Genomic DNA, 26331 nt, shown 5'->3' on the forward strand with positions numbered 1-26331 from the left:
CCATCAGCACAGAACCCAGTATGGGGCTCAAACCCATGAACTGTGAGATTATCACGCAAGCCAGAATCAAGAGTTGGATGTTTAACCAACTGAGCCACCTAGGTGCCCCAATTTATTCCTTAAATATGCACATATATTCTGTTTTTAAAACCTTCATAGTAAGAAGCATTGATGACTAAAAATCATGTAATCTTGCCAAGAGGTTCAGGTGTGGGTTTTGTTAGTTATTACTAACATTAGAGATAATATCTTAATATTACACTTAGAGAAATATATAATATTGGATTTATTTTAAAACTTTATTTTTGAGTAGATGTTTTTCAATCCCATTTTAGAATAGATGAGGTGACACTTTTTGATGTAGATTTCAAAATATTATTGAAAAAAATCTTTTTAAAAGTTTAAATACTTTATTTTTACCAAAGCCAGAAATGTTTTGAATTAACTATTTTTAAATTTTCAAGTTCAGAAAGTATACTTATATATCTTGTTAAAGTTTTACATTAATTGAATGTACTTTTTTTCTCTTTTTTTTTTAATTGAAGTATAGTTGACCTAAAATATTGAGTTAGTTTCAGGTGTACAATGAAGTAATTCATCACCTGTGTGGGTTGTGCTATGCTCACCACAAATGTAGCTACCATCTGTTACCATACAACACTATTAACAGTATCATTGATTATATTCCCTATGCTGTACTTTTCATCTGTGTGACTTACTCATTCCGTAACTGGAAGCTTGTATCTCTGAATAAAAGCTTTTTATTTATTTATTTATTTATTTATTTTTTATTAAAAAAAATTTTTTTTTCAACGTTTATTTATTTTTGGGACAGAGAGAGACAGAGCATGAATGGGGGAGGGGCAGAGAGAGAGGGAGACACAGAATCAGAAACAGGCTCCAGGCTCTGAGCCATCAGCCCAGAGCCTGACGCGGGACTCGAACTCACGGACCGCGAGATCGTGACCTGGCTGCAGTCGGACGCTTAACCGACTGCGCCACCCAGGCGCCCCAATAAAAGCTTTTTAAATGAGAAAAACACCACTTAGACAGTTTTTACTACACGTTGTTAATTTCATATGGGTTAGGTTGAAAAACAAACTTATCAAAACTCTTGGTTGAATGTTAATACTTAAAAAAGTTACCATTGTACCACATACAATCTTGGGAATTCATAGACCCATTAATATAACTCCTTTTCGTTACTGTTAACCCGTTATTTTAGTTTCAACCTCTGTGATATTTTTTTCTCAGAATTTGCATAGCTAGTAATTTGTTTTTGAAATGTTCTCTTAATTGCTTATAATACAGCATTGATCCCCTTTTTATGTTCTATAAAGTATAACATAAATAGCTTTAACTTCTTGAATCACACACATCTTTAGAATCTGATGAAAATATGGATAATTGCTCTTACGCAGTTTTGCACGTGGCTTTAGAAGTTTTGCAGGTCCTTTAACTTAGTTGTATTAACATATTACACAGATAGGTAAGACACAATTTATGAAGACCATAAGATAACACTTTAATTTTTCTAGTGATAGTGTGAAGTGGCAGTTTATGTTGTTTCAGATGTCTTTTGTTCTAGTGTTTTGTTCTAAATAACCATGCTTCTTGCCTTAGCACCTCTGCCCTCAGAAAGATTAATGTAGTGATAGAGAAACACATGGAAAGAAATAAAGTGGTAGTGTGCTGTGGGAATGTGGAGAAAGGATTGATGATGACGGGAGGTCTGAAAGAAGACGTCTTCAGATGAGGTTGCCTTTGAACTGGGGTTTTGAAGTGTGAAAGGAATTTTGATAGGAAAAAATAGGAAAACAGGGAATGCCATGCTGAAGAATTTTGGTAGGAAAATATGAAAGCAGGGAATGCCTTGCTGAAGTATACAGGAAGGTTCAAAGTATTAGAAGTTCACAGTGTGGAACATGGGACATTGTTTGGTGTGAATTAAAATGTTGAGAGCTCAGTGTTATGTGGTAGGAGATAAAGTTCAAAGATAATATGAGTAAAGACGCTGGAAGAGTGGAGAGGTGATAAGGGGAGTGGCAGTCACAGCTTTTATTTCTTTATTGCCTAGTTCCTTCCTAATTTGAATTTTAAAAGTGGAAAGATTGAGAAGTTTAAATGTTAACAGAATAAATAAGTAATAAATAATTAAAAAACGTACAAGAATATAACATGTTCAGTAGCATGTAACCTTCATACAGGGGCATAAGTTTAAGTAGCTGGCTCTATACAGGGTGAGGTTTCAATATACAGAAAATCACAGTTGAATTTCCTCATTAAAACTCAGGAAAAGTCATTCATGAAATAACAACTAATAGAAAGCTGTATTTCACCAGTAGTATATTTATGGTTTTACCTTAGTATTATAACTTATGAATTTTTTATAAAAAGTTGAAGCATATTATATCTTTATAAGTTCTTATACTTGTTTCTCCCTATCCTTGGAGGTACCTTTACCCTAAAGATTCATTTAAAATAGGGACACCTGGATAGCTCAGTTGGTTAAGTATCCAACTTTGGCTCAGGTCATGGTCTCACGGTTTCGGAGTTTGAGTCCCACGTTGGGCTCTGTGCTGACAGCTCAGAGCCTGGAGCCTGCTTCAGATTCTGTGTCTCCCTCCCTCTCTGCCCCTCCCCTGCTGGCATTCTGTGTCTCTCTCAAAAATAAGTAAACATTAAAAAAATAAAAATAAAACTTAATTATTTAAAATAAAATTAACTAATTTACTTAAAGGTTTTTTTTGTTTTTTTTTTTTATTTTTTTGAGAGAGAAAGAGCATAAGCAGGGGAGGGGCAGAGAAAAGGGGATACAGAATCCCAATTAGGCTTGGCACCATCAGCGCAAAGCCCCACACGGGGCTTAAACCCACAAACCATGAGATCACGACCTGAGCCAAGATCAAGAGTGGGACATTCAACCAACTGCACAATCAAGGCACCCCCTGAAGATTTTATTTTTAAGTAATTTTTACATGCAACATGGGACTTGAATTTACAACTCTGAGGTCAAGAGACCCAGCAAGGTTTCCTCCTTTTTTTTTTTTTAAAGATTTTATTTTTAAGCAATCTCAAGGAGTCCTTTAATTTCTAGTCTTTGATGGCACAGTTAGTTATACGTTTTAAAGAGTTTTAACTCTGTCTGAATTTTCAGATGCTGGCGAGTCTAGTAAAAGGGAGAATACATCCACAATGGGTGGCTTTGGATTTGGAAAGAGTTTTGGAAACAGAGGTAAACTGCTGACGATAATCTTATAATCACAATTTGAGTGAGCCCTAGTTTTTTTTTCCTGTACTCAAGACTCTTCCCCTGTGGCCCCCAGCAAGAGATCCATCTTACATACTTCAAAAGGTAAATTTGAGTTGAGCAAAGAACCAGTAGTAGCTTTGAAGTTACATTTTTTTTTCTTAAAAACTAAAAACTGTATATCAGAACTGGAGCATAACTTAAGATCAAGACTGATAATGTGAAGATGGACGACTTTACCAAGCATTTTGGAAACCAGACAGTTGAAGAGGGTTGAATGTTGGGAAAGGTCAGTTGTGGAGGGTAGTAGATAGATTATAATCCTTTCTGAACCAACTTAAAAGATTGCAAATACTGACATGAACTAAATAACTGAAAACTTAGGTTTTATGGAATATGCTCTTTCTGTATAGATTATCTTTATTTGGAAATTATGTATCTTTTCAAGGAAAAACTCTTTTCATGTAATTACACATTGAAGCTATAGGGTACTTACTTTTATATCATAATTGTGTATTAGATTTCTGTGTCAAAAGGGATGTTAGATTATTTTGTACGTGAGATATTAAGTGACTTTATATATACATTCTGCATATAAATTTAATACCTGTCAAAGTGATTAGTCTCTGTATTGCAGAAGTCATCATTTAATATAAACATATTTTAGGGGCGCCTGGGTGGCGCAGTCGGTTAAGCGTCCGACTTCAGCCAGGTCACGATCTCGCGGTCCGTGAGTTCGAGCCCCGCGTCAGGCTCTGGGCTGATGGCTCGGAGCCTGGAGCCTGTTTCTGATTCTGTGTCTCCCTCTCTCTCTGCCCCTCCCCCATTCATGCTCTGTCTCTCTCTGTCCCAAAAATAAATAAAAAATGTTGAAAAAAAAATTTAAACATATTTTATAATTTTGCTTAAATACTGATTGACAGGCATCTTATATTGACATTTAATTTTAAGGTATATTATTCCATGAATGTCTTTGCACTAAAGATAATTTTAGTAAGATTCAACATTTAAAAATTTTATGAAATATTACTGATAGATCCTTTTAAAATTAATTTTAGAGACATATCTGTATGTTCCAGAGACACGTAAATCTACGTACAGGTTTTTATTATATGAGAAATCTGAAAGTAGAGTTAAATGAAAGATGTAAAAAAAACATGCTGAAAATAAAAAATGTTAGAAGAATTTCCTTATTACTGAGATGGGAAGAATTACTGATTATTGGATTATAATTGAGTAATATTGTCCTCTGGCAAATGAAGAGATTGAAGGTTTTAAAACATTTGATATTTTGAATAGAAAGTATGTAGTGTGTTATGTTGATATATAGCCCTAGTTTGACCATATAATATAGAAGAATATATGACATCTGAGATGCTATAACGTTGGCTGACATTTTACCTTAGTTAATTGACACAAGGCAGAAATTGTTACCCAACCCATATGAGTTTTAAAAAAAAATTTTTTTTTAACATTTATTTATTATTGAGAGACAGAGAGACACAGAGCATGAGCAGGGGAGGGGTAGAGAGAGGGGGAGACAGAATCTGAAGTAGGCTCCAGGCTCTGGGCTGTCAGCACAGAGCCTGATGTGGGGCTTGAACTCACAAACTGTGAGATCATGACCTGAGCCAAAGTCGGTTGCCTAACCAACTGAGCCATCCAGGTGCCCCCCAACCCGTGTGAGTTTTTATTCAGTATTTATAGTTCTGTGTAGTTTATCCTGTATTAAAGGGGCATCATAACAAGTACCACTTGTTTTGCTGTTTTTTGCCCTTTGTCTTTTGGTTTGTTTACCACAGAGATACAGGTAATTGTTTTCAGAAATTTGCAAGTTTAATTTTCTATTTTGTGTAGGTTTTTCAAATAACAAGTTTGAAGAAGGTGATAGCTCTGGTTTCTGGAGACGTAAGTTTAATGTTTTTTGTAGCGGCTTTTAAAATTGAATGTTCAGAGTACATGCTAAAGGGAAAACTAGGATTAAGTGTCACAGTGGTTTTCAGTTCTAATTTATTCAAACCCACTTTCATACAGCAATTATAACCAGAGCCCTGACCAAGAATTTAGGCATCCTAGTTTGGCCTATTGCCATTTGACTTAGTCTATGAGGTACAACTTCTGAATGGTTTGCTACCTTAAGAAAAAGGGGATGATAGAAAGAAAAAGTTAAGAATCAAAACTCCATGTCCATATACACATAGAGTTTGGGACATGCAGATCCCTATTCAGACTTACATAATTCTTGACAGTGGAAAAAGGTTCATGAGTATGTAGATGACTGCTGCTATCAAGGCATTTCTATCAAAAGTACTGACACACTGGTTTGGAGGAGTAAAGAGAATGATGAGAGTAGTGTTATCAGAAGATAGATTATAAAAATTAATAGTGCTTTCTACTGATTAAGTAGATTTGGATGAGGCCTTGGAACCTGTATTTAAAAAGCCTGCCTGGTGATCCTGATGTCGTTTTGTTTGGTAATCACTTATCTATGGAAACATAATGACATAATACATTTTGGATTTGCAACTTTGTTTCCTGGCCCTGCTTTGTGACCTAGTTAAATGACTTAGAGCAAGTTGCTTAATTTGTCAGAGCCACAATTTGCTATGCAGAGTGGAGGCCATCATATTAAAAGGTTGTTAGGCAAACTTAATGAAAATGTGTGTGAAAATATGAAGTTTAATACCACACACATTCATGGTAAACAGTAAATGCCATCCATCTTCATGATTTATTTGAGACCTAATCTTTTTATACTCTTAACAGTGATTCTCAAAATCAATACCAAGTCTAGAATGATCACCTTAAAACCTGTTTGGAGTTAGATGGGGTTTTAATATCTCTAATAAGACTGTTTCCCTAAACTGTCGTCAGTCTCATCCTGCCTAATTGTCTCTGCATTTTTTCATATCTTATTCAAATGAAAATGTACATAACATAGAAGTAATATTTGACAGAAGAAAAAACAATTTTTATTCTTTTCCATTTTTGTTCTACCTAATCTCCCATTTTTAAATCAGTTAATATTTCAAGATCATGTTCACCTAACCAATTTGTGCTTTTGAGCACAAAGTCCAGTTTCTCCTGGCACCTGAGAGAACTTGTTTCCTCTAAAATGGTCTGCTTTCTTCTCTTTCGTCTTCTTTCTTCTGTTCTCAAGCTTATGTCCCCTTAAAAAAAACAAAAAAAAAAAAACCCAAAAAACCCCACATATATATGGATTGAATTCTTTTGTTCTTACAGTTTTTGTTGGCAAGCCCAGGAACAGATTTTAATATCATGATAGAAGCTATTACTCTGCATGCAAATGAATAGCATCTTTTGTGGTTGTTATTTGCCCTGCAGTCTTGTTTCCTCTAGCTGGTATAGCTTTTATCTATTGATAAAAGATGATAATACCCATTTCATAAGGTTTTTGTGAAGATTTAAAAAGTTAGTACATATTATTCATTTAGAACAGTGCTAAACTATACTGAATTCTGTTATTACTATTAATTTTTAATAATTTTATGTGATATTATTTATATAAAATGCTATGATATATGTGACATTTTTGCATACTAATAATATATATTTGATATGTTTTATATAATCAATGTATTATGTGTTATACATTGTGGTCATATATATAATGTGGTCATAGCTGATGTTGGGATAATCTCTCTTTTTTATCCTTGGCTTTATCTTCTAACTCTACAGTGATTTTATTTTTTAACTTTATTTTTTAAAATTTACATCCAAATTAGCGTATACTGCAGCAGTGATTTCAGGAGTAGATTCCTTAATGCACCTTACCCATTTAGCCCATCCCCCCCTCCCACATCCCCTCCAGTAAACCTCTGTTCTCCATATTTATGAGTCTCTTATGTTTTGTCCCCCTCCCTGTTTTTATATTATTTTTGTTTCCCTTCCCTTATGTTCTTCTGTTTTGTCTCTTAAAGTCCTCATATGAGCGAAGTCATATATTTATCTTTATCTGACTAATTTCACTTAGCATAATACCCTCCAGTTACATCCACGTAGTTGCAAATGGCAAGATTTCATTCTTTTTGATTGCTGAGTAGTACTCCCTTGTATGTATGTATGTATGGTATGTGTGTGTATGTGTATGTGTGTGTATATATATATATATATACATGTATACATGTATACATATATATATATATACACACACATACATACCATATATACATACATACACACACACACACACACACACACACACACACACACATACCATACATACCACATCTTCTTTATCCATTCATCCATCAATGGACATTTGGGCTCTTTCCATACTTTGGCTATTGTTGGTAGTGCTGCTATAAACCTTGGGGTGCATGTGTCCCTTAAAAACAGCACACCTGTATCCCTTGGATAAATACCTAGTAGTGCAATTTCTGGGTCATAGGGTAGTTCTATTTTTAGTTTTTTGAGGAACCTCCATACTGTTTTCCAGAGTGGCTGTACCAGCTTGCATTCCCATACAGTGATTTTTAAAAATAACTTGTTATTTTGAAATAGTCTAAGACTTACAACAAGTTAGAAAGTTAGAGTTAACAAGTTAGAGTGTTTCTTTCACCCCTCTGCTAATATAATTGTGCCCTTCACCCAACTTCTCCTAATGCCATTAGCCTATTTTAATTCCCAGTATGGTCAAAATATAGGTTTATTTTAGGGGAATAATTGGACAAAAATAATGTGAGACTTCTTTCTCCTTCTCACTTCTCAAATTAATTCATAGGTTGTTTTTTTTTTTCATATAAGGTAATAAGTGTTAGCTGTCATCATTATTCCAGGGTGTGCTAACCTTTCCCCAATTTTTTCCTTCTTGTTAAGTTCCCTTGTAGTATTAAATTCTGCTTTCTAGAAAGTTGTCTGGTTGTTAGATTGTTCTTAAGGAATGTTTGGTAGGTGTTGACTTCATTTCAAGTAGGAGCCTGCAACAAGAGCTCTGGGTTATTTCTTATAGAACAATATTAATTGTTAAATTAGCATTTTTGCAAGGAACTTAACTGATAGCTTCTAAGCTGTCTAGCCACTTGATGATATTACTGTGACTTAAACTTCTCAGATTTTAAACATTTCATGACATGTATAAAGATCTCTTGAAGCCATTTCTTTATTTCCCAAATGTGGTTTTGTTGGAGTTTTTTAGAAAGAGTTTTGTAAAGTTATTACTAAAGGTCATATTAGTAACATATTTTTAAATTTTGAAAAATTAATCATTTGTTGCTCTCACCTATTCTTTCAAAATAAACATCTCTGGGGGTGGGTTCTAGGAATTTCCTTTTAACCACTCTAGCTTATTCTTAGCCTTCAGTGTAGTTATTCTCTATTTAAAAACTGTGGTAATGTTATTTGATAATGTCACTAAAAACAGAAAAGATGGGATATCTGCAAATTCTTTCATTAGGATGATTAGGGAAAAGTTAGCATTAAAAAAAGCCTCTAATGTCTGAGGTTTATTAAGAAAGGCAAATTACAGAAATATTGATAGCATTATAAAAAAAAATAGCCATGTATTTCTAGTGGCCTATGGCCTACATTTCAGAACCACTTGACTACTTAATAGTTTAGATGTTTCTGAAACCATTTTTAGTCATACTAACATTTTGAAATTCCTATTTTTTGGCTTGTGTGTGGCACTTGGCAAAAAGTGAGTTCTCAATTGTATGCTTAACATTTAACATTTAGATATATTAAATGATTTGTATAGGGAGTTAACTGAATAATGTCTTTATATTTGTTGCTAAAATTGTTTCAAGAATTAAAATGTTATTTTACTTTAAGAAAATATTTTTTCACTAATTTGTCCTGTGACAGTGCTATTTAGATATTTCACCTTTAAAGTTAATTATTTAGATACTATTCACATGTTAAATTTTTATTCAAGAATCTAGTAATGACTGTGAAGATAATCAAACACGGAACAGAGGATTTTCCAAGAGAGGCGGTAAGGACCATATTTTGGAACAGTTTGTACTTACACTTTGTAATGTCATTGGGTTTCTTTCCCTGAAGATCTCCAGAATGTGCTATGAAGTACAGAATAGGGACTATGAGTTCTGGCCATTCACAATATATATGAACTGGGATGTCATTGTCTCTGAATAGAGTATTTGGAGATGAGGGAGAGGGAAGAAATTGTAGATTATTCTTTGTTCAAGTCTGGCAGTGCTCTATCATACTCTGCTAATCCTGCCTCTGATGAAGTTGAGGTGAGATGGTATAAACATTACCATGCTTAATTCTTGATAATCATTTATGGGTAGACATGTGGGTTTTATTTTTGATATTTCAACAACACATAGTGAACTTATAAAATGGGTAAAAATTACTGAAAATCCTTACATTAAAAGATATTAAATCTCCTTATATTAAAAGAGTTTATCCTTAGGAACTATATAATAATCAGATACATTAGTATTTTCACCGTAACTTGGGAACGGCTTTTTCCTTCCCTATTGAATAGTTAGCCCATGCTCCCTAGTGAAGCTAGGACTTGTGGACTTCAGTATAACCTTCTTAGGGCTGTGAGGTAGGGAGGAATTTGGTGGTGAATGAGGGATGGCTATTTACCTCATAAATTGAATTTTTTAATGATAATTGCAGGGGGACATGTAATAATGGCAAGGAAATTTAAGTAAAAGCCAGACTCCCTTTTTAGAATTGCTTTTCCTTTAACAAGCAATTTTAACACTTAATATTCCTAAAGTATTGCTCTTAGTTTTAAATTTTTGGTTGTTTTCTGCAGAACAGTGAGTATCTTCCTCACTATTCTCTTTAAATCTACTTAACTCATACTTATGGGATGCAGTCAGAAGCCAAAAGCTCTGTGTGCTTGATCCTGGCCTATTGACTAATACAGGGTGACTCACAGGGAAACAGTCATTTTTGGGTATTCCTGATCGCTGTTCTTTGGAGTTGTATACATTTGAAGGTAGGGAAAGCGTGCACATGGTGGTGAGTAAATACAAGTATGTGTGCATAAATAGAAGTGTATTTAAATTTATATTGAAATATGACATAAAGTACCAGACGTGTGCATGCATCATATATGTTCATAGGCATCCAGATCAAGAAGTAGAAATTATTAGCACCTCAAAAGCGCCTTTTATGATCATATTCACTCAGTAGCAAGTTGCCCACCACATGGGTAATTTGTATTCTGACTTTTGGCGGGAGAGATTAATTTTCTCTGTTTTTGTACCTAATATAAATGGAATCATACAACACGCTGTTTTGTCTCCAGCTTCTTTCTGCTTAATGTGTTTGTGAGATGCAATCATAGTGTTGGTTGCAGTTGTAATCATTATCATTACTATATATAGATTCTTTTGTTTTACTGTTCTGCTGTACAGAACAGTACATGGCTGTTGGGATGTCTCCCAATTTTGGACTATTTTGAAACTGCTGCTGTGGATATTCCAGTACATTGCTTTTGGTGATAATGTTATATATTCAGAAATAGAATTGTTGGCTCATAGATTTTGTGTATTTTTTTTACTGTCAAATGTTTTCAAGATAAATATACTGAGGTACACTCCCACATCCTCACCTCACTTGGTATTTTCTTCTTAATTTTAACCATTCTGTTAAATCTGTGGTAATATATTTCATTGTGGTTTTAACTTGCCTTTTCTTTTTTTTTTTTAATTTTTTTTAACGTTTATTTTATTTTTTGAGACAGAGAGAGACAGAGCATGAACAGGGGAGGGGCAGAGAGAGAGGGAGACACAGAATCTGAAACAGGCTCCAGGCTCTGAGCTGTCAGCACAGAGCCTGACGTGGGGCTTGAACTCACGGACCGTGAGATCATGGCCTGGGCTGAAGTCGGACGCATAACCGACCAAGCCACCCAGCCGCCCCTAACTTGCCTTTTCTTGATGGGCTAATAAAATGTGCAATGCATCGTATGTTTACTGGCAATTTGCACATCATCTTTTGTGTAGTGCTGATTGAAGTTTTTTGCCACCTTTTTTTGGGGTGTCTATTTTTACCTTTTTATTTGCAAATTAACACAGAAAATTTGCAAGAACAATAAAAATAACTCTTGGATAACATTTATATTTGGAAACTCTTTGCTCCCTTTAAAGTAATGGAGATACTGTCTTCTCTTTTTCTTGTTAAATTTTATTTTTTTTAGCTTCCATATTCAGATTGTGATTCATCTGGACTTCATTTTTTATATGGTGTAAGATAGGGATCAAGGTCCATTTATATTCCCCATATGGGTGTGCAGTTGATCCGGTATCACTTTCTGAAAGACTTTCCCTTCCACTTTCCATTGCTAGGCTGCCTTGTCCTAAATTAGGTGACAGTATTTATGTGGAACTATTCCTGGACTTGGTTCCTTTCCATTGGTCAGTTTCTGTATTTTCACACCTTTGCCATATAGCCTAAATTAGTGTAATTTCATAATATGTCCTAGTATCTGGTAGTGTAAGTCTTCCAAGTTTATTGTTCTAAAGTATTACTTGGGTTATTGTTAGTCTTTTGCATTTCCATGTGACTTTCAGATTCAGTTTATCAATTTCCAGGAAAAAACTTAATGGGATATTTTGGGGATTGTACTGAATCTGTAGATTAGTTTGAAGAGAATGGCCATCTTTGCAAATATTGGTGCTTCCAATTCCTGAATATCCCCATCGTAAATCTTGAGTTTTTCCTATGTTTTGCAGTTTTCACTAGTGAGTGATTATACGTCTTTCTTTACTTTAGTATTTGATATTTTGTGATACTTATGTTTATTTATCTAACTTGTCATATAACATAAGCTTCACCATTTTGAGGTATATAATTCAGTAGTTTTAAGTATATTCACTGTGTTGTATGTCAAATCATCACTCTTTAATTCCTGAACATTTCCTTCTCCCCACTCCCCAAATACCTTGTACCTATTAGCAATTAATCCCATTTCCCTTTTATCTCCATCCTTTAGCAACCCAACCACTAACTGACTTTCTGTAGCTATGGATTTGCCAATTCTGGACTTTATGTAAATGAAATGATATAATATGTGGTTTTTTTGTGTCTTCTTTACTTACCATGATGTTTTCAAGGTTTGTCCATGTTGTAGCATGTGATGGTACTTAATTCCTTTTAATGGCTAATTAATAATTCACAGTGTACCATGTTCTGTTTGTTCATCACCTGATGGATTATTGGGTTGTTTCCACTTTTGAGCTATTATGACTAATGCTACTATAAATATTTGCGTACAAGTTTTATGTGAACATGTGTTTTCATTTTTATGGTGTACCTACTTAGGAGTGAAACTGAAAAATTGTTTCCTACAGCAGCTGCACCAATTTACATTCCTTCCAACAATGTAGGAGTGTCCCAACTTCTCTGTATCCTCACCAGTCTTTGTTATTGTGTGCCATTTCGGTAGTAGTGATCCTTGTGGGTGTAAAATGGTATCTCATTATGGTTTTGATTGGCATGTCCTGATAACTGTCATAAGACATTTGCCCTTTTCTGTCTGGCTTAATTCACTTAGCATGACGTTTTCAATGTTCATGTTGTAGTATATATCAGAACAAAGAACTTTTCTTTTTATGGTTGAATAATTATCCATTGTATATATAAAATGCTCTTATGCTCATATGAACATTCATATATGTTTATCTGTTGGAGTTGTTGTTTTTGCATCTTTGGAATATATGCCTAGAAGTGGAATTGCCAGGAGATGGGACTGAAGTAAGTTGAAATATGCCACAGAATTCACCGTTCTGAGAATCAGCTTAAAATATTCTCTGGGTTACTGCAAGTCTGATTAACTTTCATTTTGGAAAATTTTTATTCTGACAGTTTTTGTCCATTTTTTTTCTTTTTTTGGAGTAGCAGAATATGGAGTTTGTTACTTTGCCATTTTTGCTGATGTCATTGATCAATATCATTTAAAAATTTTCATTTTGTTTCCTGGTATATAGAAATATAATTGAATTTTATATATTGAAGGTTGAGTGACCTCACTAAATTTATGGTAAGTACTTTTTTAAATGAAGAAAAGATGTTTATATTTCTTTTACCCGAAGTTTAAATGATTTATAAAGTTATGCCTTTTTGAGGATTGTTACCAGACATCATTAAGAGCTGTAAGAGTTTGTCAGCTGTCCCTTATGAAATGCAGAACGCACCTCACGGAAGGACTAATGTGTCACCTTTAAAAATACATTAATGTTGGGGCGCCTGAGTGGCTCAGTTCGTTAAGCGTCCGGCTTCAGGCTCAGGTCATGATCTCATGGTTTGTGAGTTGGAGCCCTGCGTTGGGCTCTGTGCTGACAGCTCAGAGTTTGGAGCCTGCTTTGGATTCTTTGTCTCTCTCTCTCTGCCCCTCCCCCACTTGCTCTCTGTTCCTGTCTCTCTCTCTCTCAAAAATAAACATTAAAAAAATTAATGTTATTTATGAAAAGTGACTTTTAAAGTGGTAAATTTTGAAATATTGCAATAACTCAGAAAAGCACAGAATATTCTATTACAAACACTTGAATACCACTACCTGGATTTAACAGGAACATTTTGTCATGTATATTTCATATATAAAAAGATACATAATTGTTGGAAGATTCACCTTCCCTTTATATTTTATATCTTCTTCTTCCCAGAGTTAATTAAACATTGGTGTGTGTATATATTTCATATTCATACTTTGATAAAAATTTATTATACCTTTTTGTGACTTATTTTTAAGATTTTATTTTTAGGTAATCTCTACACCCAATGTGGGAATCGAACTTAAAACCCTGAGATCAAGAGTTGCATGCTCTACTGACTGAGCCAGCCAAGCACTCTCCCTCTTTTTGTGACTTTTTTTATTCCTTGTTTTTAAAGATTTATATGTTGAAAGTGTAGATCTAGTTCATTCATTGTAACTTCTGTAGTGCTTTACTTACCTTTTAACCTCTTTATTTAAAAACAAATTATTTTTATGACCATGTGGGATACATAGTGTCCCTACCTTCAAACAAGAAGGTCATGCAGATTTTTAATTGTATGTAACATCCATGTTATTTTTACCTCAATTTATTAGACTTCTTACATAACTGGAAATTGGCATTAGTTACAGGAAAAGGAAAGCATCTTTATTTAAATGTTTGTGTTTCTCTCGTGTACAGAATTATTAAGCTTTGGTACTGGAAGTACTGAGTCATTTTATAATCGTTGGCTCAGCAGAGAAGCTAGTTTTGAAAAGGAACCAAATTGAATTTACAGAAAGCAGTAGTGATTGGGAGCATAATGAATGGATTAAACACATTAAAGATGAGTAGAATAAATGAGTCCATATAGAGATCTGAAGAAATTCTCTAAATTTGGGAATGGAAAACATGAAGATATCTTCTAGGGAAGATAAAATAAGAAGCTCTGTTACTCTAACATATGTCTCTATATCTGCTGAGGAAAGAACACAGAAGATGAAAGAGGGACGGGAAGAATACTATTCAAAGAATAGTTCAGAGACTTTTCTAGAGTTAAGGAGGCACAAGATTACAGAGAGAATTAAAAACTTACACCCCTATATGTGTATTGAAATTGCAAAATTATGAAGATAGAAATATTTTGAACTATCAGAAAAAATACTGATCCACCTGTAAAAGAACATTAGATTGATAGCAGAACTTTTGTGCGTTTTTTTTTTCCAATAAAGGTAGAGATCAGAATAGAGGAGAATGTAGAATTTTGAGGAGAATAGTTCTGAATCTGAAATGTTATATCCAGAAAATTTAGTTATCAGAAATAATACCATTGAGATAAAGACAGTGTTTAGTACTGTCATACCACTGAGGAAACAACTACTAAATCATATTTACTAGTAAGAAGAAACTGCAACAAGAAGTAGGAAGCAATGATGAGCAAAACTAAATACACGTTTTAAAAATGGTAAGCATCTTGGTAAGCCTAAGTAAGTATTGCTTGTAGAAGATAGTAATAAATGATGGTAATTAATTTAGGTGTTTTAGAAACAAAGAACCAACATACTAACAAATGAAAAGACTTTAGTTCTTTGTCACCTCAGTAGGAGAGAGAATGGATTGAAACTAATTTCAGGATTTCTTAAAAATGGTAAAACTGAAAGATAATAAGAAAAAGTACATAATGTATAACTCACTAGTGGAGGAAATCCAGTAGAAGGGCAAGACTTTGTAGTTAATAGACAAGGTTGAAGATAATTTATTTTTTAATTTTTTATTAAAAAATTTGTTTTTGTATTTATTTTTGAGAGAGAGAGAGAGAGCACAAGCAGGGGGAGGGACAGAGAGAGAGGGAGACCCAGAATCTGAAGCAGGCTCCAGGCTTTGAGCTGTCAGCCCAGAGCCTGATGCGGCGCTCAAACCCACGAACTGTGAGATCATGACCTGAGCTGAAGTTGGATGCTTAACTGACTAAGCCACCCAGATTCCCCTAATTTAAATATTTATAAAATATTCATGGTGAGATTGAAGGATATCAGTAAAGGCATAAAATGTAGCATTTGGGAAATCTAATAGAAGGACAGAAAGAACAAAAAAAGTTGAAAAAAACTCAGGAAAGAGAAAACACAAAAGAGGATGAAAGAAGTAAGAAATCAATGTCAGTAATCATAATATGTGTATAGTTACATGTATTTCAGTGCAGAGTTGCAAATAAAGAGCAAAATGTCAGTCCAATATGAACCCCCAAAAGCTGGTATAGAAATAGGAGACAAAATAGACTAAAGCAGACATATTAGGGATAAAGAAATAATTACCTAATGATAAAAGGCATGTTCACTGGGAAAATACTACAGTTTGGAACATGGTTTGAAATCTAACAATATATTCTTATGTATATAAAGCAAAAGTAGACATAATTACATGGAAAAAATTGCAAATTCTAGTTAAACCATTAATCTTAGGTTTAAACCATTTTTCCGTTACAAACTGATAGAATGAGCAGACCAGAAATGAGTAAGACTATAGAGACTACAGTAGATTTGAATACTAGTTATTAAACCTGATTTAATATTTCTGTTTGGAATAATACACACCCTTCTTTTACACATTCTTTTACAGCATCTAGAAAATAGATATAATTTTGCCATAAATTAAGGCCAAAAGGAAGTCTCAAAATATACTGTAGAATTTATCATATGCTATGTCCTCTTGTTAAAGTATTGTGAAAACAGAAATCCATAATGAAAACCCTAACTCTTGTGGTTTGGAAACTGAATTTCTCAATTTCTGAAAATTCATATGGAAATAATAAAGTATTTAGAACTGAATGGACAGTAAAAACATCAAAACTTAAGGGATACAGCTAAAGCAGCTGACTTTTTGAAGAATGTTTGTAGTCATAAATGCATTGAGTAGAAAAGAAATTAATGTATTCAACTTAAGTAATTAAAAAACTCAGTAGATGGAAGTTAAAAAGATAATAGACATGAATGAAACAGATACAGTGGAGTGTTATTCAGCACTAAAAGTGAATGAAGTGTGCATTAACAAAAAGTTGAATAAAAGGAAGCAAGATAAAAAATACATATTCTATAAGATTCCATTATATAAAGCTCAAACACAAACTGAACAATATGTTGCATAAAGATATGTACATAGTTGGTAAAATTAAAATAGGAGCAAGGAAATGAGAAACAATTCAGGATATTGGTTGAGGAAGGGGAAAACATAGGGTGAAAGACTATACATGGTCTCCCTAGGTCTTGGGAATATTTTTAGCTTTTTTTTTTTAATATATTTATTTTTGAGAGACAGCATAAGCTGGGGAGGGGCAGAGAGAGAGGGAGACAGATCTGAAGCAGGTTCCACGCTTGTCAGCACACACCCCGACTTGGGCCTTGAACCCATGAACTTAGCATGACCTGAGCTGAAGTTGGACTGGGCTGGACCAGCTGAGCCTTGGGAACGTTTTTAGTTTTAAGCTGGCTAGTAGGTCTATAGGTTTTCATTTTATTATTCATGTGCTCACACCAAAGTAACATACCTTAAAAAGAAGTGGGTCAAAAAAATAAACTGTTTCTTGAGAAGAGATAAACTCTAACAAGGTTTATTCAAAGATAAAGAGGCACAAATAAATAATTTAGAAAAGGTGGATATAAGTATTGATAAAGAGATTGTTGCTAGATTGAGGAATCTAAGTTTGAGGTTGTAGATGTATCACCATGAATCTACCTTGAATTAAGTCTGCCCTATTTTATAAATAGGCTTTAAAAACACATATAATTCAGTATCAAGAAATACAGGTGGAATTTTTACCTTTATTGAGAAGTTTGTTTGTAAATAGTGGCAAGTTCATAAACTGAATCTCACTTTCTTTATTTTCTATCCATTTGACGTTTTGGTTTTGAATTGACCTCGTTCTGCCTTAGGTGGGATCATATGTTACTTGAAATATTTATACTGACTTTTGGTATTTAATTGAATTTAAAGTGTTTTATAGTAGGAAATCAGGCTTTGTATATGTCTAGATGTCTCTGCTTTGAGTAAGATGTTTTACTGTTTTCTGTAAAGAACAAATGTAAGACTAGATTTATCTAATGCTTCTGTGCATTGTAGAAATGTTGTTAATGATACATTTGTGGTAATTTTCAGTGTTTTGCAAGTGACAGTTTTTTCGTCAAAAAAAAATTTTTTTTCAAATAAACTCTTCATCTCAATGTGGGGCTTGAACTCAAGACTCTGGAATAGAGTCACAAGCTCTACTGACTGAGCCAGCCAACTAACTACCTCTGGTTATTTTTCGTTTTGATTCTCAGAAAGCAGTGGGTTTTTTCTTTTTTTAAATTGTAGCTATATCTGTTTATGGTAGTGAAGTTGAACATTTAATGTTTATTTTTAACAGGGAGAGACAGACAGATTCAGGGACAGAGCATGAGTGGGGGAAGGGGGAGAGAGAGAGGGAGACACAGAATCTGAAGCAGGCTCCAGGCTCCGAGCTGTCAGCACAGAGCCGGACACGGGGCTCGAACTCACAGATTGCGAGATCATGACCTGAGCCAAAGTCGGACGCTCAACCAACTGAGCAACCCAGGTGCCCCAAAGTTGAACATTTACAGGTCAAATATGGCATTTCTTTTTAGTAACTATTAATGCCTTAAAATATGTAAAGTTACTGAATTATGCAAGGCTTAAAATAAATTTGGACACCATTTCTCCAAGATTTCTTTGTTGTTATTTTGTGTTGTTCTTGTGTGTGTTTTCATATTATAGGCTATCAAGATGGAAATGATTCAGAAGCTTCAGGGTCATCCAGAAGAGGTGGAAGAGGTGGTTTCCGAGGTCGCCGTGGAGGATTTGGTCTAGGAAGTTCAAGTTAGTAGTGAATTGCAAATGGTGTGCTTTATCTGTTAAGAAGGAAATGATAAAAAATAAAACCTATCCGTTAAGCTTGTTGAGAGGATTATATGAGAAGAGCTTACACTGTAGCTGGTATATAATTGCTTACATTATATATGACATTTTTAGACACATATCTAATTGCATACCTGTTGGAATAGATGAGTCTTTATAGAAGTTTGTGTGACTCAGCTCTTTAATCTTAACTTTTTTTTTTTTTTTTTTTTTTTTAGAGTTTATTTATTTATTTTGAGAGAGGGAGAGAGCGGGGAAAGGGGTGGGGGTGAAGAAAGAATTCCAAGTGGACTCTGCTCTGTCCACACAGAGCCCAATGCAGGGCTCAAACTCACAAACTGTGAGATCATGACCTGAGCCAAAACCAAGAGTAGGGTGCTCAGCCAGCTGAGCCACCCAAGTGCCTAATATTACCGTTTTAAAGCCTTCATCATAAAAGCCAACCTTAGAAATAGGTAGCCTTCTCTAAGACTGTACCCTCCTTTATACCCTCTTTTACCAATTTGGCTTTCTAACAACTTCAGCCATCGTTTCTTAGAGCTAGGGGTATTGACTTCAGAAGTCACTGCTGGATTGCGTGTGTCTCTTAATGGAGGAGGAAAGATGCGTGGTTTTGGAAGTCAAAACTAAATCTGTAATAATTTAATAGATGTATAGGAGATTAGTGAATTGTCACTTTTAAAAAAGTGTAAGGGTCTAGGGGTTGTTCAGGACTTGTAAGGTTTGATTTAGCAACAGTGGGAGCAAGCGGGTACTGTTCTGGAGAATAAGCAAAAAGGCTATGCAATGTGAAGTTTCTGGGGCAGTAGCAGTGCTATTTTTTGGAGGTTATTTAACTTTTGTTTATATGATATTTTAACATAGTACTGGCCCTAACTTTAAAAAAAAATAATTTTAATAAAAGTTTTGAGGAAGTCATTTGTAATTCAAAGAAATAATTTATGGAGAAATCCTTTGTGTGATTCTTAGAAAAATGCTCATTGTGATTCCTTTACAGTTTAAACTATTTTGCCTCATATCTTTAACTTCTGGCACTATCACTTGATTTTCTTGTCACTCTTTTAGATTTTCTTCTCTTTATCATTTTAAAACCTCTTAAAAGTAATATCTCATTATGTACAAATACAGATAGTGAATATGAACAAGATGAGGGGATGCAGCGTGCTGGTGGCCTTTTTGGTTCTAGAAGACCAACTTTAAGTGGTGCAGGTGAGAAATAGAATTTCTTATTGAATGTTAAACATATGTTTTTAGCTCTACAATTAGTAAACTAATAGATGTATTTAAGTATACTTGGTTAGCTCATAATTTTCTATGATTTTTAGATCTGCTTTTTATACATGGGCAGTTTTGCCTTCCTTATAAAATTTGTGCACTGTGAATTATTTCTTCTCTCTTACTTACCAGTTAATTTGATGTATAAATATAGCTTGAATTGGAGGAAGGAAAATGAAGTTTGCAGTGGTTTCAAAGAAATAACTTTTTAGGTGATTTGAGGAGAAAATGAAAAAACACAGCAACACAATTGTTGATAAAAATGTGCAAATGTGTATATACTGGTACATCCAAACCATAGACTGTTATTCAGTACGAAAAGGAAATGAGCCATCAAACTATGAAAAGACCTGTAGAAACCCTAAATGCATGTTACTAAGTGAAAGAAGCCAATCTGAAAAGGCTACTTACTAAATACTTTCCAACTTTAAGACATTCTGGAAAAGGAACAACTTTGGAGAAGGGTAAAAAGAATAGTGGTTGCCAGGGGTTGGGGGCAGGAAGGAATAGTATGAAGGATTTTTAGAACAGTGAAAATACTTTGTATGATACATCAATGGTGGATACAAGTCATTTTATGTTTTTTCAAACCCATAGAATGTATAACACCCAACGTGAGCCCTACTGTAAACTTTTAATATGATAAACTTCTAATGTTGATAATGGGGGAGGCTGTTAAAATGTGAGGGCAGGAGGGAGGTATCAGAGAAATCTCTGTTCCTTTCTCTCAATTTTTCTGTGAACTTAAAACTCTCTAAAAAAAAAAAATGAAGGCTTTAAAGTGTTCACATGAGGAAAAGATTTAAATTAAATGTAGAATTAAGAGATGGATGGACAAAGGGACCAGGTATCCTCAGTACTCACTATTTGAATAGAAATAGCTATATGTCTTAAGTAATCTGCAGAACAATGCCTTACAGGTAATGGTGACACTTACCAAAGCAGAAGTGGCAGTGGAAGTGGACGAGGTGAGTTTTTACTTGGTTTACCTACAAGGGGTTAACATTATTGTAATCCAAATTTAATTTTTTTAATCTAATTTTTTTCAATATATGAAATTTATTGCCAAATTGGTTTCCATAAAGCACCCAGTGCTCATCCCAAAAGGTGCCCTCCTCAATACCCATCACGCACCCTCACCTCCCTCCCACCCCCATCAACCCTCAGTTTGTTCTCAGTTTTTAAGAGTCTCTTATGCTTTGGCTCTCTCCCACTCTAACCTCTTTTTTTTTTTTTTCCTTCCCCTCCCCCATGGGTTTCTATTAAGTTTCTCAGGATCCACATAAGAGTGAAACCATATGGTATCTGTCTTTCTCTGTATGGCTTATTTCACTTAGCACCACACTCTCCAGTTCCATCCACATTGCTACAAAGGGCCATATTTCATTCTTTCTCGTTGCCATGTAGTACTCCATTGTGTATATAAACCACAATCTCTTTATCCATTCATCAGTTGATGGACATTTAGGCTCTTTCCATAATTTGGCTATTGTTGAGAGTGCTGCTATAAACATTAGGGTACAAGTGCCCCTATGCATCAGTACTCCTGTATCCCTTGGGTAAATTCCTAGCAGTACTATTGCTGGGTCATAGGGTAGGTCTATTTTTAATTTTCTGAGGAACTTCCACACTGCTTTCCAGAGTGGCTGCACCAATTTGCATTCCCACCAACAGTGCAAGAGGGTTCCTGTTTCTCCACATCCTCTCCAACATCTATAGTCTGCTGATTTGTTCATTTTGGCCACTCTGACTGGCGTGAGGTGATATCTGAGTGTGGTTTTGATTTGTATTTCCCTGATGAGGAGCGATGTTGAGCATCTTTGCATGTGCCTGTTGGCCATCTGGATGTCTTCTTTAGAGAAGTGTCTATTCATGTTTTCTGCCCATTTCTTCACTGGATTATTTGTTTTTCGGGTGTGGAGTTTGGTGAGCTCTTTATAGATTTTGGATACTAGCCCTTTGTCCGATATGTCATTTGCAAATATCTTTTCCCATTCCGTTGGTTGCCTTTTAGTTTTGTTGGTTGTTTCCTTTACTGTGCAGAAGCTTTTTATCTTCATAAGGTCCCAGTAGTTCATTTTTGCTTTTAATTCCCTTGCCTTTGGGGATGTGTCAAGTAAGAGATTGCTACGGCTGAGGTCAGAGAGGTCTCTTCCTGCTTTCTCCTCTAAGGTTTTGATGGTTTCCTGTCTCACATTCAGGTCCTTTATCCATTTTGAGTTTATTTTTGTGAATGGTGTGAGAAAGTGGTCTAGTTTCAACCTTCTGCATGTTGCTGTCCAGTTCTCCCAGCACCATTTGTTAAAGAGGCTGTCTTTTTTCCATTGGATGTTCTTTCCTGCTTTGTCAAAGATGAGTTGGCCATACGTTTGTGGGTCTAGTTCTGGGGTTTCTATTCTATTCCATTGGTCTATGTGTCTGTTTTTGTGCCAATACCATGCTGTCTTGATGATGACAGCTTTGTAGTAGAGGCTAAAGTCTGGGATTGTGATGCCTCCTGCTTTGGTCGTCTTCTTCAAAATTACTTTGGCTATTCGGGGCCTTTTGTGGTTCCATATGAATTTTAGGATTGCTTGTTCTAGTTTCGAGAAGAATGCTGGTGCAATTTTGATTGGGATTGCATTGAATGTGTAGATAGCTTTGGGTAGTATTGACATTTTGACAATATCTATTCTTCCAACCCATGAGCACGGAATTTTTTTCCATTTCTTTATATCTTCTTCAATTTCCTTCATAAGCTTTCTATAGTTTTCAGCATACAGATCTTTTACATCTTTGGTTGGGTTATCCCTAGGTATTTTATGCTTCTTGGTGCAATTGTGAATGGGATCAGCTTCTTTATTTGTCTTTCTGTTGCTTCATTGTTAGTGTATAAGAATGCAACTGATTTCTGTACATTGATTTTGTATCCTGCAACGTTGTTGAATTCATGTATCAGTTGTAGCAGACTTTTGGTGGAGTCTGTCGGGTTTTCCATGTATAATGTCATGTCATCTGCAAAAAGTGAAAGCTTAACTTCATCTTTGCCAATTTTGATGCCTTTGTTGTCTGATTGCTGATGCTAGAACTTCCAGCACTATGTTAAACAACAGTGGTGAGAGTGGGCATCCCTGTCGTGTTCCTGATCTCAGGGAAAAAGCTCTCAGTTTTTCCCCATTGAGGATGATGTTAGCTGTGGGCTTTTCATAAATGGCTTTTATGATCTTTAAGTATGTTCCTTCTATCCCGACTTTCTCGAGGGTTTTTATTAAGAAAGGATGCTGAATTTTGTCAAATGCTTTTTCTGCATCGATTGACAGGATCTTATGGTTCTTATCTTTTCTTTTATTAATGTGATGTATCATGTTGATCGATTTGCGAATGTTGAACCAGCCCTGCAGCCCAGGAATGAATCCCACTTGATCATGGTGAATAATTCTTTTTATATGCCTTTGAATTCGATTTGCTAGTGTCTTCCTGAGAATTTTTGCATCCATATTCATCAGGGATATTGGCCGGTAGTTCTCTTTTTTTACTGGGTCTCTCTGGTTTAGGAATCAAAGTAATACTGGCTTCATAGAATGAGTCTGGAAGTTTTCCTTCCATTTCTATTTTTTGGAATAGCTTGAGAAGGATAGGTATTATCTCTGCTTTAAATGTCTAGTAGAACTCCCCTGGGAAGCCATCTGGTCCTGGACTCTTATTTGTTGGGAGATATTTGATGACTGATTCAATTTCTTCGCTGGTTATGGGTCTGTTCAGGCTTTCTATTTCCTCCTGATTGAGTTTTGGAAGAGTGTGGGTGTTTAGGAATTTGTCCATTTCTTCCAGATTGTCCAGTTTGTTCGCATATAGTTTTTCATAGTATTCCCTGATAATTGCTTGTATCTCTGAGGGATTGGTTGTAATAATTCCATTTTCATTCATGATTTTATCTATTTGGGTCCTCTCCCTTTTGTTTTTGGGAAATCTGGCTAGAGGTTTATCACTTTTGTTTATTTTTTCAAAAAACCAACTCTTGGTTTCATTGATCTGCTCTACAGTTTTTTTAGATTCTATATTGTTTATTTCTGCTCTAATCTTTATTATTTCTCTTCTTCTGTTGGGTTTAGGCTGTCTATGCTGTTCTGCTTCTATTTCCTTTAGGTGTGCTGTTAGATTTTGTATTTGGGATTTTTCTTGTTTCTTGAGATAGGCCTGGATTGCAATGTATTTTCCTCTCAGGACTGCCTTCGCTGCGTCCCAAAGAGTTTGGATAATTGTATTTTCATTTTCATTTGTTTCCATATATTTTTTAATTTCTTCTCTAATTGCCTGGTTGACCCACTCATTCGTGAGTAGGGTGTTCTTTAACCTCCATGCTTTTGGAGGTTTTCCAGACTTTTTCCTGTGGTCGATTTCAAGCTTCATAGCACTGTGGTTGAAAGTGTGCATGGAATGATTTCAATTCTTGTATACTTATGAAGGGCTGTTTTGTGACCCAGTATGTGATCTATCTTGGAGAAGGTTCCATGTGCACTCAAGAAGAAAGTATATCTGTTGCTTTGGGATGCAGAGTTCTAAATATATCTGTCAAGTCCATCTGGTCCAATGTATCATTCAGGGCCCTTGTTTCTTTATTGATGGTGTGTCTAGATGATCTATCTATTTCTGTAAGTGGAGTGTTAAAGTCCCCTGCAATTACCACATTCTTATCAATAAGGTTGCTTATGTTTGTGAGTAATTGTTTTATATATCTGGGGGCTCCTGTATTCAGCGCATAGACATTTATAATTGTTAGCTGTTCCAGCTGGAGTAGCCATACTTATATCAGACAAACTAGACTTTAAATTAAAGGCTGTAACAAGAGATGAAGAAGGGCATTATATAATAACCAAATTTAATTTTTGATGTTAAAAGTAACTGTTAGTACTTTTATACACTTTGAGGAATATACATTTGCTCTGCCTGTTTTGGGAGTTACTTAAAACTCCTCAGTATAGCAGTTCCATTATAGGAATTATATATCATAGATGTATTTGTCAATGTATGCACAAGGGTGTTCACTGAGGCTTCATTTATAATAAGTAAAAACTGAAAGTCAACCAGAATTGATTAATAAATAATGGTTTACTAAATAATATAACCATAAAATGGGATACTGTGCAGATGTTGAAGATTGAAATATGTATGTATAAGTTCTTAAGACAGTATGTTTTGGGGGGCGTCTGGGTGGCTTAGTGGGTTAAACATCTGACTCTTGATTTCGGCTCAGGTCATTATCTCATGGTTTGTGAGTTCCAGCCTTGTTTGGGCTCTGCCCTGATAGCACTCCTGCCCTCCCTGCCCCCTCTCTCAAAATAAATAAAAAACAAAACAAAACTGTGTTTTCTTATGAGATAGTTATTTGATTTGATTCGGTAAAAGGGATAAACGGTGTCGAGTATACATGATTTTGTACTATGAAAAATTTTTTTAGAGTTAGAAATATTTAAATGTCATATAAAAGTTAAAATGCTTTCCTGACCAGGAAAATAATAAAGCTTGTTTTATTTCTCTGAAAAATCCTCAGTGATCATTAGTACTCTGAGAGCATTCAAAGAGACAATTCCTTTGAGCTGCCTCTGTTTTACCCTCTTGATTCTTAGATTCTTCATTATAGAAAGAGGTTACTAATGGCTAGTTAAACCATATTTACAAATGCTCAAATCTTGTTTGGACAAGGATATTCAGGACAAAATTAGCTTACATGTAAAAATGTATCTTGTTAGATTTTTAAATCTAGTACAGTCCTTATTCTTTTTTTTCTGACAATACCTGAAAGTGGCACAATAGATAACTATTGTCTAAAAACCATAGGGTATTGTATGGAAAAGAGTTAACGCAACAGTCCTGACTGTTGTTCTTTGAATGTCCTGCTTACAAGGTTGTTCTTTGTCTAGTATTCGGGAAATTGGATTTGGGGAGGGTTCTCACCACCCTGAGTGTAAGAATGGCTCACTGTGCCTGAATTGTTTGTACAACAATGTAGGGGTTTTTTTTGTGCCTGAATTGTTTGTACAACAATGTAGGGGTTTTTTTTGTTTTTGTTTTTTTTAATGTTTATTTTTGAGACAGACAAAGCGCAAACAGGGTAGGGGCAGAGAGAGGGAGACACAGAATCTGAGGCAGGCTCCAGACTCTGAGCTGTCAGCATGGAGCCCCACACCGGGCTTGAACTCATGAGCCATGAGATCATGAGTTCTCATGAACTGAGCCACCCAGCCAACAGAGCCACCCAGACGCCCCAACAATGTAGTTTTAATACCTTCTTTTCTTTTGAGAGTCTGAAATTTCTGCCTGGTATTTGCGAGGCAGAAAGTGGCTACATTATCAGCCCCTAATAAAAACCGTGAGTACTGAGTCTCTAATGAGCTTCTCTGGTAGGCAGTGTTTCCAAGGTGTTGTTACAATTTGGGGCTAGGGAAATTAGTCCTGTGTGACACCACTGGGAGCGGACTCTTGGAAGCTTATGTCTGG

General features: G+C 35.1%; 1 protein-coding gene across 1 annotated transcript in view; it reads left to right on the forward strand.

Moving 5' to 3' along the window:
* The window catches only part of DDX4 (DEAD-box helicase 4), an 88101-nt gene that overhangs the window by 33491 nt on the left and 28279 nt on the right, over positions 1 to 26331 (forward strand). The window contains exons 5-10 of the mRNA XM_047854412.1: positions 3158 to 3235; positions 5108 to 5158; positions 9147 to 9206; positions 18439 to 18540; positions 19708 to 19788; positions 20775 to 20822. Of these exons, the coding sequence (XP_047710368.1) occupies positions 3158 to 3235; positions 5108 to 5158; positions 9147 to 9206; positions 18439 to 18540; positions 19708 to 19788; positions 20775 to 20822 (420 nt within the window). The remainder of the gene's footprint in view (positions 1 to 3157; positions 3236 to 5107; positions 5159 to 9146; positions 9207 to 18438; positions 18541 to 19707; positions 19789 to 20774; positions 20823 to 26331) is intronic.

Source organism: Prionailurus viverrinus, chromosome A1 (assembly GCF_022837055.1).
Source record: "Prionailurus viverrinus isolate Anna chromosome A1, UM_Priviv_1.0, whole genome shotgun sequence".
NCBI lineage: Eukaryota > Metazoa > Chordata > Mammalia > Carnivora > Felidae > Prionailurus > Prionailurus viverrinus.